Raw genomic sequence first — 17,308 nt, 5'->3', positions numbered from 1 at the left:
AATTTTTTCTCATTGTCTTCTTAGAAAACGTGAATGATAAATTTGCTTTAGTGACAAAATTCACAAGTACTGCTTTCAATTTTTTATTCACACTCATTTCTAACGATACTAATAAATTTATTCACATTATCTCTATACATGTACTTACTCGTTAGTTATAACAATAACTAAACAGTTCCAGGAAAGCAAAATTAAAAATTAAAAAAAATGTCGAGGTGTTGATTAAAAATACTTTCTCATATAAATTATTTATTATTTTATTATTTATATAAATGATAAATTAATTTTCATCCGAAGAATAAAACATATAATACATCTTTCACGAAATACGAGTTATCAACAACTTTCCCATCTTGTTATTAATAATTATTTATTACGAAATTGAAAATTTAATTACATATTGAGAGTAATTATTTAGACGTGCATTCATATTCTTAATTATTTTTTATTATATAATTTTATATAAACTTTGATATTCATAATTTGAAAAATTAAGATATAATATAAAAAAAGTGTCATTCTAAAATTTTAATAATAATAATAATAATATATTTAAGGCACTAACAGACCACGATTTTTCCTCTGACTTATTATCGTATAGTATCTAAAAGTAAAACAAAATAACTTAAAAATTTCGAAGAACGTACATTTTAATTTTAAATGTATTACAAATAAAAAAGCGGCATTATCAGTCAGAAACAAAATTAAAATATTGCACGCAAAAAAATAAAATTAAAACAAAGTTTCCACACATTAAATAATTAAGATCTACAATTGAAAAGCGTTGACATTAAAAATTATTTAAAAGAAATGTTACAAATAAAAATTAACACTTATTTCTAACTCAACATCACAGTCAAGAATCATTAATATTTCCAATAACGTTTTAAATACATTTTGAGACTATGTTTTTTTTTCATTAAATATTTTAGCTGCCCTAATAATTATTATTTGCCTCTTCAAATACTGAAACATTTATGCAACAATATTATTGAAATTATTAATTAAGTCATAAAAATAAAATCTTAATTACAAAATTACTTAATAATCTAAAAATATATTTTATTAATATTCTACATTTATAGTAGCAAATGCAAAATAATAAAAATTAATGAGAAATGAATTGTCATGTAACTATATTTTTTGCATATAATGTAAATTAAATATTAATTGTGATTAACAAGTGAAAATGAATAAATGGCACATTGTGTTTTACTTTCATTAAAATTTAAGTAAAACAATCTCGAAAATTGATCAAAATGATTGAAGAAAAAATGCAGAAATATAATGCAAAAGAAAAATGTCGCGTTTACATGTTTCACATTTGAAAATGCTTTTTCTAATTAAAAAAAATAGAGTAAATTTATTGACGAAAATTCATAATATATCGTAGAAAATACATTTACACCGTAAAATTATTTTTTTTTCTTCCAATAATAGCATAGCCTTCAAAATATACTAGAATTGTATTCTTAGTCATTAATATTATTTTTACACTTGAATATTATTTCCCATATTTGCGACGGATTCAAGGAAGCGTTAAATATAACAATTATATTACTTTTGTATAAGTTATATCAAAGTTGGGAAAAATTATAAATATATAATTTACAAGTTTGAAAATTAAAAAATTTTCTTTTTTGACAAAAAATAGTATTATTAGGTTGATTCTTTTCTAAAATATTTTTAATTTTATACAACTATGAAACGATGATTGGAAATATCGTTGTGTCGATATTTTTTTGTTTTGGGTAGTTGCTTGATTTGAAAATCAGAGCATCAAATTCTAAAACTAAAAGACTAACTTTAAATAAGAATAGCCTCTTAAATTTCGATGTTAAATAACTTTGGAAAAAAAAGTCTTTCTTCAGTTGCGCAATTATTTTGAAATATTTGTAAAAATTTAATCCATCTTGTCCGAGACAAGTGGAAATCTAACTATTCTTAACTGTCTACCAAAGTCACATATTACACTATCTCGAAGTGGCAACATTTGCTTTATAAAGACACTATTGTCCTTGTGTCCTAATCTCACTTCTCGAACAGGTTCTCCAGTTCTTACATCCCAAATAACTAATGAACCCTGTAACAAATTTTTATTATCAAATTGTATAAAATCCTAAAAATTAATAAAGTTTTATTATCACTTTTTCAAATTTATCTTCTTTAATATTTATGTAAGAATGAAAAACGATTGTATAGAAAAATGAAGGTACCTGAGTACTTGTTATAAGTAAATGATGAGTTAACATAACAAGCTGCAAACATAACGAAATCCTCTGAGATGGTAGGGCATGTAACAAATGTCCTTGGAAACGTTCCCAAACACAAAGTTTTTCATCGAGACCCATACTGATAACATAAGAGGCAGAACAAGTGATTGAGGCCACAGCGCCATCATGAGCTTGAATGCTATACATACACGTTCCTAAAAATATAGAAAAATTAATTAATTAATTAATTTTTATTATCAAATTAATAGTATTAAAAAAAGTACCAGTTAAAAGGTCCCAAACACAGAGCAAACCATCTTGAGATCCACTTCCTGAAGTCATAGGATTTATCCTATCAATAAAGAGACAAGAAATAGGCCCACAATGCCCGTGTAAAGTGTATAAGGGAAGTTGATCCTCGACCCTATAGACTTTTATAGTGTGATCTTGACTTCCGGTTAAAACTCGTCCGCCTTCACTATCGAGCACTGTTATCACTTGTTGATGCGCTCGATGAGAACATAATTTTATACATCGTAAATCCTCTACGGATTGTGTAGTATTATTTATATCCATTGGCGATCCAGCACTTCCCGTTCTTACATGTGCTGAAAGTCAAATTATTAGCATATTTATAATTGCAAATTATTAGTAATTTTTAATTGACAATTTGTAGACGACGATAGTACATTCATAACTTATAGAGGAATAGTAATTATTGAAATGTCAATTTTGTTAATTTTATAATTAATATTTTTATCTTTCGGAACAAAATATAAATTTCATTTAAAAATACATATTAACTTACTTCTTCTGTAAGATGTGAAACCCCAATCTATTTGCTGTCCTTCGCTATAACTTTCTAGTTGCAAAAAATCTAATGATCCACTTAATCTAGCTACAATTACTCTATTGCCAACAAATTTCACGGCTGAGATTCCTAATCCCGATGCATCATCAAACAAGCACTGTAAATCAAATATTTATAATAACATTTTAATTTTTTTTAATAAGTTAACAAAAACCTTAACTCACCTTGAATCTACCAGTTGTGCCTTCCCAAAATTCCAAAGTCCCATTAGCACAACCAACCACTATTAAATTTTCTTGATAATCAATGCACCAAATTTGAGGCACATACGACGTCTGTGATATTTTATCAGCGTTCAAAGAAATTACACTATCGGCTAATTTATTTACTTTCAATGAACTTTGATTCCTTTGTTTCGTATCGTCACATCTGTGTAATTCTTTTAATTTCCTGTGATCCTCAAAGATCTGTTTGTATTGTTCCCCATAATCAAAGCCTCGATCAGCATTTTTCTGAATAGGAGAATACTTCATGTTTGAGAATTTGATATTAATAGCGGGTCTTAAATCTGGCAGATCTAATGATTTACGCTTATCTGATGAAATGTCATTAATTTGATAATTAAGATCTCCAGTGTTTCCAAAGGAGTGTCTCTTGTTTGTGAATTCTTGGCTCATTTTTGGATGAGTGTTCAATTCATGAAATGATTTACGTTTATGAATTGACGTTGAATTAGATGGAAAACTATAGGAATTGGCAATTTCCATTTCGCCTCTCGAAGGTGGTGAACCACTTTCATAATCTGACATTAATTCATCTTGATCATGAGCTATGTTTATTAATTCTTTCTGTGGACTACTGAAAAATTGTCGTCGATCGACAAATGATAATTGCTCACCGGATATTGAATCCCAAACTCTGATATGTCCTGCTAAACAACTACTGGCAACAGTGTTACCATCGGTGGCAATGCATTCGACTTCCTGTACATGACCATCGAGTACCAATGGAACAGCTTCAAGCACAAGTTGCGTTGCTGAATCCGATGATTTTTCCTGATGATGCCAACTGGCTCTCCACTCGGCGTAATTTCTCGTGCAAATACATCGGTACAACACTACCATTGTATAAGCAACAACAATCACACTTACGGAGCAAAGCAATGCAGCTAAAAATATTTCCATTGGACTCGTCGGTATAAACGGTGCATCGGTATTGAATCCACGAACCTCGGATCGCGTCGGCAATTCCATATCTGTAATTGATATTTTTAAATTAAAATCTCTGATTTAAACGATATTAAATTTGAAATAGGAAAAAAAAAATTCAATACAAACCGGAAAAATCGAGAGGATCGAGAGCAGCAGTTGCTAAACTTTGCCATTGAAATTGTTGAATATCATTAGGATTGCTAATCTGCTTTGCTATCTGAGGACTAACTGCATATGACAATTTAATTGTGGGAAGAATAATCATTTGTTTGCCAGCCATTGATATATTGTACATGGAGAGTATTGTCGACCAGTGATATAATGAAAGACGATTCCAAGGTGGAAAATCAACGGATCGTAATTTGTTCAACTCTTCGGTAATATTCTTTGTTTCGTAATTCTGTAAAGAATAATGTTACTTCAAAAAAAAAATAGTTAATTGAAATTAATTACCCATTTTAAACTAATGATAATTAATTTTTAAACTTGGTAATATAATTTTACTTACTTGATCTCGTAAGTGATTAGGTGCCATGGTAGTAGATGTTAAAATTGGTTTCACGGTACTCATCTCAACAAAATTATTCAATATTTGAGGTTTTTCCATTGTATAACCATCCATGTCCGAGTCTTGTTTCAAATTATCACTCAAATGAATCATATGCTCGACAATGCCAGAATTATAAATAATCATACTAATCCAAACGACCATCCAAACCATAAATGCCCGTTGAAATATTCTTGTCCTGGCCCAAAGATGCACCAATTTTAAACGTTTAGGAATTTTCACCAAAGGCGTTGTATTTTGTGTATTTGGCGCAATCACATTTGTTGGTCCAACAACTCCATTTAATTTTGGATGTGACTTGGAACGAAAAATATTTGCTTTTTTGTTGGATATAATTGTTGTGAATGGTTGTTTACGAAAGTACGGATCATTGGCGAAATGATATTTTGAATTTTGAATAGAAAACTCGGATCTTTTAATATCGAAAGCAAGAATTGTTGAGAAAAACACCATTTGTAGAAAGAAATCACTTAATAGACCGACAATAGCGAATATTGAAAATTCTTGTATAGCAGGTACAAATGTAAATAAGCCAATTGTTAAAATAGTGACTTCAGTTAAAATATTTTTCGTTATAGACCATCCTTCTTTCGATAAACCTTGAGCAACACGAATTTTCACATCCAGATTCGAAGGTGTACTCACTACACTTTTTGTTAAAACCAACACATTTTCCAAACCGACGATAATTACCAAATAAGGAAACACTTCCTTGCCACTTAGACTTAATGTCAATCCAAAAAAGAAACACACACCAACAGTCATTGAAAGTGATGATATTACTGTAATTGTGGCACTAAATGCTATGCCCAATTTTGACTTGACTAATTCAATTTTTCTCACTGAGAAATAAACGTAAACGAATAAAGCGACAAATGTCATTGTCAATGGAAAAAAGTCACTATAATTAAATTCTCCTGGATAAAGTATGTGTAATGTTTCATTTGTAAGTGGCGGATTTGTTGTGTTATCCTCGGATTGATGAAGAGAATAGTAGGTTGTCAATCTTCGTTTTAAACCATCTATAAATCTGAAATAAAATGATTGTTTTTTTAAATAATCAAACAGATTTTAAAAACTTTTCGAAAAGTTAAAATGTAACATACTTTGTGTCATGTTCTTTTAAAAATACAGTCACTGCGTATTGAACAACTCTTTGTCGAACTCGAATAGGATGCCTCTTAATTCCTGTTTCTTTTAAACTCATTCCAAATAGCATCTCGGCAATGCTTATTTTTCCTTTCTGAAGACTCTATAGAATTAATAAGCGTAAGTGTTAAAAGAAATCATAAAATAAATTTCAAAAAATTAAGAAATCAGTTCTTACTTGATAAGAAAATATAGTGCCAATTAGATTTGTGTCTTGATTAAAAAATTGAATACTTCGTTGCCAAAAATTTGCTGGAGACAAAACAAGACAGTTGTACTCCGGCAATATATCCGGCTTTTTAGGATTTCTTTTCTTAACCGCCTCCACGTGTAGACAAATTTGACTAAGAGAATTTTTCCTATAAAAAAAAAGATTTTCACTTAATTACAATTTTAGAATTTTAATTGTAATGATCAGTTAATATTTTTTATCATTTTGACTAACGTCTCATGATCTTGGTAATTTTGTATAATTTCCAAGAGATTGAAAATTTCGTAAAGTGGTCCTCGAAAAGCGTCCATTAGAGATAAATCTTCCGACCATGGCAGTACTGCGACTCGTAGTACTACTTGTTGAACATATAAATCGGAATTTTTTGAACCATTTGACGGTGTTGATGTTGTGTGATTGACAATAATTTTCGGCGCATTTCCAGGCATAGGCAGATTTACTAATGGATAACTGTGAAGAAAATTATTATTCAATTCATTATAGTCACGTGGTATTTTAGAATTTACTTTTGTATATATTTACCTGCATAGTAATATAACAGAAATAGCAAACGAAATAACAATTATAGGATGAGATGAACAAAATAGGCCGTGGGCATAATAAAGGCCAGCCACCCTTTCTGGTAAACTGCGTGACATTATTTCTACATATCTTTTAGTGAATAAATAACTGCATTCGTTTTCTCAGAACCTGTAAGATCAATTTTTTAAATATATTTTTAAATTAAAAATAATATAAATAATAATCATACAAAATATTGTTAAACTGTCACTTTTACTGTAAACTAATTGACAGATTTAAAAAAATTCCATTTAGGTAAAAATTTAATTCTTTCGAGAATAAAAATAACTAAAATAGTAACAGTATGGACAATCAATAAACAAATATTATTATATATTAAAAAAAACAATAACTTACGTTTTTTCAGTGTAGATTTTTTTATTGATTACGAACAACAACGTAATTTGACTAAGAATTTTTTTCCTTAATATTCGTTGCATCAGAATAGTGCTTTTTTGCCATGCAATCGCAATCACCTTTTGATTGACGTACGTTGTACGTAGGATAACTCACAATAGTGATAACTTGTTTCGTAATATATTTTTGCGAAAATTTTATGTAGCCAAGAACAGCGTATAAAGGGTACACCCATAAAAATAACTTGAGTCGCAAAAAAACTTTGCCCTCATAATACAATGTGATTTAGAGGTTATGCTCGTTCTGTTATGTATATATGTATACATATACAGTATTATCCAAACTATATTTAATACATAATACTCACCAACTATATTTCATGAGAAACGTGATTAAGATAAAAGAAAGTGATTTTTTAAGAATTCCTTTGTTGATAAAAAATAGCAATAATAATAAATCACATTGTTGTTGTTTGCTGTTGAAAACATTAATTGTCACTATGATAAAACTTTTTTTTATTCAATTTTACTTTATTCAACGCAGCTGACAATGTAAGGTTAATTTCTTTTGAAATATTCACAAAGTCTCCGTCAAATGACCAATCATAAACGCAATTAATTTATTTCGGTCCACACACGTGGCGAAAATGAAAATTAATTTTCTCGTCTTAGCTTTATGAAGATGTTAAATGTACTGCGCGTGCGTCACTTGAATGAAGCTGATTGGCTATTACTTTTGAATTTTAAATTTGCAAAAAAGTAATAGCGAATGAAAATATATTGCGAAAAATGTCCATCTATCGATGATAATTGAACTATAAATCAAAACTTGGTCGGTAATGTCACGTTCAGAAAAAATAACATGAAAACAGACTGTCAGTACTTTAAAGGCGTAAAATGAGAATATCACTAGATAATAATTTTGAAATTCATGAAATATGGATGAAAAGTACGTAACTTTTGTTAAATATACAATCTTTCTAATTATATTATCTACACAAGTGACTTCACAATGTATTCAAAATAGTCCATGCTCGTGTTCTCTGCCTGACGGTTCTGCATACGACTTTTCTAGTCTAGCAAAACAAGGGTTTGTATTTTGTAACATTTTCTTTAAAAATACATTACGTAATCATCTGTTAATAATTTGACAAAATTTAAAGTAGAACAATACCTTGATAATTTAAATTAGAGATGCAATTTTAGTGGCCTGTCTAGTGATAACTCATTGTTTTAATCTTAACCGGATACAAAATAAACCTTTGTGCACATATTACGATGTTACATTTATCTCAGTTGTAAACTAGTCAATAATTTACTTATCAAAATTTCGTTCTTTCAGTTGTTTATTACTGTACTATTTTTTACTATTTCAATCACGATCCTTAAATGATTATTTACTAATTTTAAATTTATACTTTTGTTTCAGACCATTACAACTTAGTTTTAATAACCGATCATTTTGGTTACAACCCTGTAAGGATGTTTCTTTGTCAAATATCACAGTTGACGATGGATGTCAAAGTCCAGTATCGGTAAGTTTTTTTAAAAAAAATGTTTATCAATGAAAAACGAACTTTTTGAAAAGTAAGAGGGGCCGGAAAATGACTCAATAATATTTATTTATAAATGTTATTTTAGCTGTGTTCTTGGAATAAAAATGATCCTTTACAAAAGGGACCGATGAGTTTAGGTACTGTTGCTGAAAGTAAATTAGAATTGGAAACAAAATATGAAAAGATTCTTAAGCTAGTGTACAGACACAAGCAAAATATAACAAATATCAATTTAATATGCTGTCCTAGTTGTTCCACGGCTCTTAAGCCTGATACTGAATCACTTAATTCATCAATTACAGTAAGTTGAGTGTGATATTATTCTTGTATAAAAACATTTTCTTAATTCAGGAAAATGTGTGATCCTTTTTAGAATTTGCTATTGTTATCGCCACATTTGTGTAAACATGAAAGAGAAGGTTTATCTGCTGGATCTGTCTTTTTTATATTGTTACTGGTATTTGCTGGAATATATTTTATTGGTGGCGCTCTTGCCTTGAAATTTTTACGAGGAGCAACGGGCTGGGAAATGTTGCCAAATCATGAATTTTGGTGTACACTAGGACGACAATTCAAAGTAAATTTAAAATTTATTCTCTTCTTTGAAACTTCTTTCTTTGTTCATTCAATTTTTTCTCAATTTTAGAAACGTTTTCAACTTTTCAATAGAGGTTTTATTTTATTTTGTTTTTAGGAATTGGTTATAAAATCTTGTTTTTTAATCTTCGAATTAAAATATTTAGTCACAAATTATTGACGATAAATATGTTTTTACAGATTGGATGTATGTTTCTTTGTAGCGGTTGTAAAGAAGACAGTTATGAACGGATTTAATTCTTTTATATAATGTCTCTGTTGATTAATTCTAATCATTCGTATAATATTTTTAAAAAAGCAAAAGGCTGATTTTTATTCAACAATATGTGATAATTTTTATTAAAGTGAAATCCAGTTTCTATTAAAAAAAAAAAGAAAAAAGAACAGTACATAGCTTATTTCCTAAGCTAATGAAAATATAAGATTTTTATAACTCTATTTTTTATAATTGAAACGTTTCGAAATTCATATCCATATGAATAATATATAGACCCGTTAAAATATTTAAATTATTTTCACCTGTCAACTTCATATAAAAAACATTTTTGAGATATACAAATTTTTCTTAATTTCTTTCTTTAATTTAATCGATTTTCTTAGGTTCAACTAACAATTTTCTCGTATTATTACAATACAGATATTAATGTTAATTCAAATAAATTACAGTAGGACTCCGGTTATCCGAGTTAATGTGGACCGGACCTACCTCGGATAAGGCGAAAACTCGGATAATCCGAATTGTTATTACAATTTAACATTATTATAACTAAAATTAAAAATAACTCAGATGACGTACACTACACTCAGAGGTAATACAGAATTTCCTACTGGGACACCACCTCGGATAATCGAGACCTCGGATAAACGGGGTTTTACTGTATTACAAATATTTTTTATAATAGAAAAAAATCCAATTGTTGAAAGTAATAAAAGTCAAATATACAGTGACAGGAAATTATCAATATAAAATTTTAGAGACTGATTTAAAGTACAGCAGTGATGAATAAACTATATTTTATATTAAAGTTTTCTTCTATATACGTAGAATTTCCACAATTCCAAAAAAATATAAGGATTTTGTAAAAAATGAATTATATTGTCAACTTTAAATTTCTTATCAATGAAGGATGTATTTAATATAATAAATATACAATCATGAATGTCGATTGTTTGTTTTCCAATTAACAAAATGATCCTTTTAAGTTGTATTACAAAAATTATTAAACTAGCTTTATATTGTAATTGTTTTAAAATTACATTGTCATTATTATAAACTAACATTAGATTATTAGATTAATATTCTTATATTTACGGTTTATAATTACATTAGCATCAAATAAATAATTCTTCACTTCCTATGATAATTTGGTATCTTGGGAAATCATTGAGAGACTTAATTTTTAAACCGACTATCCAAATACTGAAATAAATTTGATTTTCCACACAGAGTTCGTCACTATTTTATATACTTGAAGCACACGAGAATTTGAATTAATTTAATGGACATATATAATGATCGTATGTTTACTACTTGATTAAAAGCTCTCAATATCATTTACTTTAATTGTTGTATCGACGTTTGTTTGTACAATAAGCCAATTTTCGTTTGTATTTAAACTATGTATGCTAATTCCCTTTTCTGAGTAGGCACTTACAACAGCTGCGAGATCTTGTAATCCATTGCTTGTTTTATACAGGGAAACATAATCTCGAAGAACAATTCCATTATTAAATACACAGTCATTTATCGACAGTAGAATTGATTCATTATCACGAATTGTTCCTAAAAAAAAAATTTTGCCAAATTATTTTTTCAATTTTATTAACCTTATTTTTTTTGCTTTTATCAAATAAAAACCGATTCTTTTCTTTTTTGTCAGTATTTTAAATACAAAACTCGAATTCTGAAACATTAAAGAATGTAAAGAATTTTTTAATTAATTACCTTTAATTTGATATTGATCAACTTTCACAATTACTGCACTTGTGTCACTATCCATGTGACTCTCATTAATTTGCACACCAATTTCTTTGGCTAGTGTGGGGGCGTTTACGAGATTTAATCCATTTTTAGTTTGCCCCGTTAAAATTCCAACGAGAACTGCTGTGTGAATGAATTTTTTTAATTCCATTTCCGCCCCAACTGTTTGACTCTCGACAATTGCTTTTGGATTTTTATTTAAAAATTTGCCAATTAATTGACCGAGTTTCTTTGAAAGCTCAATCCAAGGTACATTTTCTTCTGACATTGCTGCAGTCAAAATTGGCGCATTCACGATACCAGTGACATTATATTTTGTCGATTTTCCTGACAGTGCTAAAAGTTGTTCCGCTATTTCAACTGCCACTCGTTGTTGCGCTTCCGCTGTACTTGCACCTGTAAAAAAAAAGAATATGGAAAATTAGATTTTTAATTTTATTGATCAATTATTTTCTTATTTTTTATTTTATTATATAGAAAATTATATTTCTTGTTTACTTTTTTTAAAAGTGGACTAATTAATTACCTTTGGTTTGGTTATTTATATATAATCGAAAGAGTCAATTAACCGGAAGTTTTAAATGATTTTAATATATTTAATATTTAATATATCTAGTTGTGTAAAATAAATTTCCCTTGGCACATTAAATGATTGAATTGCATGTACAAATTTTGTTTGTCCTTCACTTAATTTAATTGATAAACATAAACCCAGTCGTACTAATATTAATATTTGTTCTTCATTCAATTGCTTTTGATCAATTATAAAAATATTATGTGAGCAAACTCATTATATTTATTTAAAAATAAATTCACTTAAATAAAGTTTAAAAATTGGTTCAAGGAAATATGTTTATAAAGAAAATCTTTTTAAGAAAAATAAAAAATCGTTAATAAATTAAATTTCAAGTAAATAAATTAATGATATTTTTTTAATGAGAAAAAGATCTAAAATAATAATAAAAAAAAAGAATAGACTTGAATAAGCTATTTAATTTAAGCACATGAAAGTGCGTTTTTTTTTAACGAGGAAACTGAAACTTTGTTAAAGGAAATAAGAGAAATAAAATGAAACCAATCGAAATAAAGGTTATTTGAATCAGAAGCAAATCGTTTTCTCGCAGTGCAGCAGAAAACATGATTTTCTCAAATTGGCAAGCCAATAAAATCTAGTATAGAATATAACTAAAATTGTCGTAAAGATATTTATGTGTAATATTACTTTTTGAAAGTTTTCAATATAATAAGAGAAAAAAAAAGGAAAGTTGGGAAATTGAGGCAAATAAGTTTTAATATATTCTACAAGTTGCAAAAAAATAATTTTTTTTCCCCCCCGTCTTTTCGTTATTCTCTTCATAACTGGAATATAGGGGAAGGGAATAAAATGCGAGGAATAGTTAATTGCTTACCAAGATGGGGTGTGGCGATAACCTTTGGATGTTGGATAAGTTCCAAAGTAATAGGATTCTTTGGCGGCTCTTGAATGAAAACATCCAATGCTGCACCTCCACAATGACCAATTTTAATCGAATTGAGTAACGCTTCCTCATCGACGATTCCACCTCGGGCTACATTTATTATATTTACTCCTTTTTTGCATTTTCCTAATGTTGTCGCATTGATCAAATCTAAATCCAAATAAAGTAATTCAGAAATTTAATTTTGAAATATCGAAAATTTTTCTGTTATGGTATAGATTTCAAATTCGAATTGTTTTTCCCACTTCTAATATTAAATATAATTATAAATAATCCGAATTAATAAATATTAATCCTAATCATGTAATTATATTGTTTATAATTTTATATTTTAATTTGTTTCAAATAGCACTCAACATTTGAGTTAATATTGATTCAATATTGCACTTAATTATTGAATCAATATTGCTTTATAATTAATTGTCTTATTGCAAAATTGCATCATAATATTAAATCAATATTCTACTGTAATATTGAGACAATATTTCATTGTAATAATGAGTTAATATTCCGTTGCTAAATTTTCTAAAATTATTAAATCAAAAAAATTCTTTTTGTTAACAATTATTGAAAATTTTAGCAGTCTTGAAAACATTTCTTTTTTGGCCAAGACGAAATTTGTTTTTTACCTCGACTTTCACGTTTGGTGAATTTTTATACAAAAAAATGTATATCGTTAAAATTATTCAAATGGAAAAAATGTTCTGGCATTTTCAAAATTTAAAAAAGCTTGTATATGTTACCCAGTAATATTTTCTCAATACTACGATGCACAACATCCCTTATTATATTGAAATGATAAAGCCATAAAATTTCTCGTACCTTGTAAATTTTCGATATTTTAATGCATTTTTTCTTACTTTTTATATACCAAATAACTTACAGTTTCACTGTATATTGAAATTTCACATACATAATAAAAAAGTCTACAATTGTGAAAATTTATTTTTCACCGTTTCTCGCAAAATATCGCGATTCAAAAAAATTTTCCTATCTTCAAATATTTATATACAATTGTATATTATATATAATTACATTATATAATTATATTATTATATTTTTTTTGGTAAAACCCAATTTTAGAATTATTTGGTGCAATATAAAAATAAAACTCACTTTTCGTTTGAGGAATGAGTGGAGTATGAACAGTAATGTAGTCGGCGATTGGCCAAATTTCATCTAGACTTAATTTGGTAACATTGAGTTGCTGTGCACTTTGTATTGGTAGCATGGGATCAAATGCAATAATATTCATCCCAAAGGATTGCATTCTGTGAGCTACTTCACGACCAATGCGCCCCATTCCAATGACTGCAAGCGTTTTTCCTGACAATTCGAAACCTGAATATAATTTGCGATCCCATCGTCCCTCTTTTAATGATTGGCTCGCCTGAACAACATTTCTTGCCAATGCTGATATAAAAGAACATGTTAATTCACAGGCACTGATACTGTTACCACCAGGAGTACTGAAATTAAATCAAAAATATATTATTTATGTTGAAATGAGTTTTAGACTTCCGTTGTTCCCCAAACTGATTGGGACAAACATTTTATATGAAACTTTGTGTTATTTGTATATGCAAATTTTCGTTTTCAACTCAAACCTTATTTTGTCATAAAAAAAAAAACGAAACTTATTGAGATTTAAATATATGAAGGTTCAATTAAACAAGATTTATACGATCCATGAAGTTTTATCATTAAAGAAAGCTTCTAATGTTTTACGCTCGAAATTTTTGGAGCAATAAATTTAGCCGAGTAAAAAATGAGAATGTAAGTGCACTTTAGTGGTTCGCACCTTTAAGAACAGTTTTTTTTTCTTAAATTTTAAATAAAATTTTTATTTTGAATCAGAAGGAACAGAAAAGTTAGTTTTATACTTTCTAAATGTTTGTTTGGACAACAAATATGAAATATTTAATATAATTTATATATAACGACTGGATAATTATAGAAGGATAAATATTCAACAAACACATCTCATTATCGATTGTGCCAATTCACGTTCTAAGCAGGTTAAATTAAATTTGGCTCCCTGAAACTTACTTTAAAACAACAATTCCTTTTCGCGTGGCAGCTGAAAGATCGATGTTGTCAACACCAGTACCAGCTCTGCCGATTACTCGTAGATTCGACACAGAACCTAAAATATCAGCTGTAACTTTTGTTTCCGATCTGACTATTAGGGCCTCGTGATTCTACAAAACAAAATTACAATTCGATTAGTAATTTGGCAAATTAGTTGCAAATTATTTCTTTCACAAATATTTCCTTGAACAAAATAATTTTTATTTTTGATTAAATTTTATTTGTTTCAAATACAGAAATTATTTATTTGATTAAAATAAAAATTATTTCAGATAGTAAAAAAAAAATGTTTAAATAATTGTATAGAAAAATATATGTTGATATTAAGTTATTTAGTCATTTAGTTTATTCTGGGGAAGTTATAATTAGATAATAGTAATTAATTTCCATTGTCCGAAAAATGATGTCACGATATCAGAAACTCGTAATTTCTTATGGTGAAGTAAATAAAATTATGTGTTCTTTAAGATAAAGTAGACAATGTGGTACATCGACCCCCCCATTTTCTAGTTTTCTTGAAAAACAAACTAGTCGAATCCAGTTAAGTACGTTGGATCTGCGATTAATAATAATGAAGTCTGACCTCTTGGTCATGTTCTTTAATAACTAATGTATTAAATATATTGTACCCTATCTCCGAGGATATATTGAAATCTATTACAAAGGCGAAATTTTTTATTTAGAAAATAGAATAACTAATTTTATACATTTTTTTTTTATTTTGTAAAATTTTTTCGGGTGGAAATATCTAATTTTTAATAAATTACTATTTGTTTTAGTAATATTTTTTTAGTTTAAAAAAAGGACTAAAAATTAGTTTTTTGTCTCAAATAATTTTCATTTGTCGAGGGTAAAATTTTTTTCTAAAAATTATAAAATAGAAACTTTTGACGCATCAGTGCGATGAACCAATTTAATTATAAAGTAATATATAAGAAAACGAAGTTATATCAATGTTTCGGAAACTAACCCATTTCCAGGGCAATTTTTATCCTACTTTAAATGTATGTATTCAAAATTTGTTTTGGCACCGCGGCTTTTAACGATGATAAAGTCAATATTTTTGGTAGTCAAATTTTTTTTTCACGGGAAAAAAATGGATAAATAAAAATATTTGTTGATATTAAATTTTTTAATTTGTTTTTCTTTTTTAATATTTGATATTACAAGGAATATTAAACTATAATTATTTTAATAAATATATTTTCATATTGTAATTTTTTTTTTTTATTTTATATATTTTACATTTTGTATTTTATATTCTCATGTTATAATATTCTAATTTTTCATCCGCATTTTAGTTTGCGTGTTTAATTATAATTTAGTTATAATTTAATTTAACAAAGTGAAAATTTCCTAAAAATTGTTTTGGTATTTGGGTTTCTAATTATAATGAAAATTAACAAGAGTTTATTATTAATTATTAATAGTTTAAATAGAGAAAAAAATTGTTCTTTTATAGGCACTATACGTTTAATTATAAATAGGTATATGTACACGATACGTTTACAATTTAATAATGAATTAAATTTTTTAAAAGAAAATAAGAGTTTTTTATTAAAAAAATATAATATTTTTTAATCAAAAGTTTTATTATCTTCCCTCTAAAGACATTTATGGAACGTAGGAAGATTCTAGCGCCCTAAAAGGGTGTTAGTTTGCATATCATGAGTTGATATCATTTGAATATTTAAGTTAAGAAAACGATTTGTTTGATTTTAATAAACGTTTGTCAAAATATGATTTATTTTGTTTACAAACGATCTTTTTTTTTAAACTGAAACTTATTTCAACAAAAATTAAAAGTAAAAAAATAATAAATTTTATATAATTATTATTAACAATAAATGATAAAAAAAAGATTTTTAAATTAATTTTCTAAATTATTCTATAATATTTGAAAATTTTGTTAATTTACCTTTAATTCATTTATAAGTTGGTCCTTTGATAATTTGTATTTGACAGTCACAGAAACTCCGTGAGCAGCAAGAAGTGCTGCACATGATTCATCCACAGGGTCACTGATCAAAACTTTTTCTATATTAACTGGCATATTAACCTTTAAATAAAAATGACAAGTTTTAGTTTACTTTGACAATTTTTTTTTTTTTTTTTTGAAAAATCAATTATTTTTTTGAAAAAAATATACAAAATTATAGTAAATTAATTAATAATTAATAATAAATTTATTATATTATAATGAAGAATTAAAAATTAGCTAACAAAAAAAGTAATTAATAACACAATAAATTAATTGAACATTTAATTGATCATTGAATTATATTATGTTGAAATATTAAGTAATTAAATATTTATTTAAATAATGACGAATTGGCGCATATTTACCTTTTATTTATTTCGGAAAAAAATGCGAAACGTGCTAAAATCTAGAAACCCTTGTTTAATGTAAATTTTATCACTTACTGTCTTATTCTACTGCAAAACGGCTCTTATAGTCGATTCCCTCCACTTTATTGATAAAATGGGGGGGGGGGCCCAAACAT

General features: G+C 27.3%; 3 protein-coding genes across 6 annotated transcripts in view; 1 reads left to right on the top strand and 2 right to left on the bottom strand.

Moving 5' to 3' along the window:
- The window catches only part of LOC127282743 (uncharacterized), a 33,647-nt gene extending 23,229 nt beyond the window's left edge, over positions 1-10,418 (top strand). The window contains exons 1-5 of one of the 4 annotated variants that reach the window (XM_051307211.1): positions 7,921-8,191; positions 8,531-8,636; positions 8,743-8,958; positions 9,031-9,234; positions 9,921-10,418. In XM_051307211.1, coding sequence (XP_051163168.1) covers positions 8,040-8,191; positions 8,531-8,636; positions 8,743-8,958; positions 9,031-9,234; positions 9,921-9,923 — 681 coding nt within the window. In that variant the 5' untranslated portion in view covers positions 7,921-8,039 and the 3' untranslated portion in view covers positions 9,924-10,418. Of the gene's footprint in view, positions 1-7,920; positions 8,192-8,530; positions 8,637-8,742; positions 8,959-9,030; positions 9,235-9,434 lie in introns of those variants that run through there. The other 3 variants (XM_051307210.1, XM_051307214.1, XM_051307213.1) reach the window with 3 other exon arrangements.
- LOC127282733 (sterol regulatory element-binding protein cleavage-activating protein) lies at positions 626-7,735 on the bottom strand. The gene is made up of 12 exons (XM_051307182.1): positions 7,103-7,735; positions 6,707-6,874; positions 6,398-6,634; positions 6,131-6,311; positions 5,910-6,055; positions 4,744-5,833; positions 4,362-4,635; positions 3,249-4,279; positions 3,022-3,181; positions 2,498-2,821; positions 2,217-2,428; positions 626-2,083 (listed from the first exon to the last, which is right to left on the bottom strand). The coding sequence occupies exons 2-12, from the start codon at positions 6,820-6,822 to the stop codon at positions 1,904-1,906; spliced, it is 3,951 nt and encodes a 1,316-aa protein (XP_051163139.1). The 5' UTR covers positions 6,823-6,874; positions 7,103-7,735; the 3' UTR covers positions 626-1,903.
- On the bottom strand, positions 10,359-17,308 carry LOC127282741 (hydroxypyruvate reductase-like). Its single transcript, XM_051307207.1, has 7 exons — positions 17,151-17,308; positions 16,723-16,863; positions 14,763-14,914; positions 13,830-14,182; positions 12,645-12,863; positions 11,200-11,631; positions 10,359-11,037 (listed from the first exon to the last, which is right to left on the bottom strand). The coding sequence occupies exons 2-7, from the start codon at positions 16,855-16,857 to the stop codon at positions 10,790-10,792; spliced, it is 1,539 nt and encodes a 512-aa protein (XP_051163164.1). The 5' UTR covers positions 16,858-16,863; positions 17,151-17,308; the 3' UTR covers positions 10,359-10,789.

Source organism: Leptopilina boulardi, unplaced genomic scaffold, assembly GCF_019393585.1.
Source record: "Leptopilina boulardi isolate dan_hultmark-lab unplaced genomic scaffold, ZJU_Lbou_2.1 LbouV2_302, whole genome shotgun sequence".
NCBI classification, from domain to species: Eukaryota; Metazoa; Arthropoda; class Insecta; order Hymenoptera; family Figitidae; genus Leptopilina; species Leptopilina boulardi.
This window is presented reverse-complemented; position numbering and strand designations above follow the sequence as displayed.

What these genes read in the sequence shown, in the direction of transcription:
- LOC127282741 (XM_051307207.1), bottom strand. Translation starts at nt 16,857, where the DNA reads ATGCCAGTTAATATAGAAAAAGTTTTGATCAGTGACCCTGTGGATGAA. An exon ending in ACTCATTCCTCAAACGAAAA is followed by an intron (nt 12,864 to 13,829) that starts GTGAGTTTTATT and finishes ATTTGGATTTAG; the next exon opens with ATTTGATCAATGCGACAACA. An exon ending in TATCGCCACACCCCATCTTG is followed by an intron (nt 11,632 to 12,644) that starts GTAAGCAATTAA and finishes TTTTTTTTACAG; the next exon opens with GTGCAAGTACAGCGGAAGCG.
- LOC127282733 (XM_051307182.1), bottom strand. Translation starts at nt 6,822, where the DNA reads ATGTCACGCAGTTTACCAGAAAGGGTGGCTGGCCTTTATTATGCCCAC. An exon ending in TTAAAAGAACATGACACAAA is followed by an intron (nt 5,834 to 5,909) that starts GTATGTTACATT and finishes ATTTTATTTCAG; the next exon opens with ATTTATAGATGGTTTAAAAC. An exon ending in TACTTATAACAAGTACTCAG is followed by an intron (nt 2,084 to 2,216) that starts GTACCTTCATTT and finishes AATTTGTTACAG; the next exon opens with GGTTCATTAGTTATTTGGGA.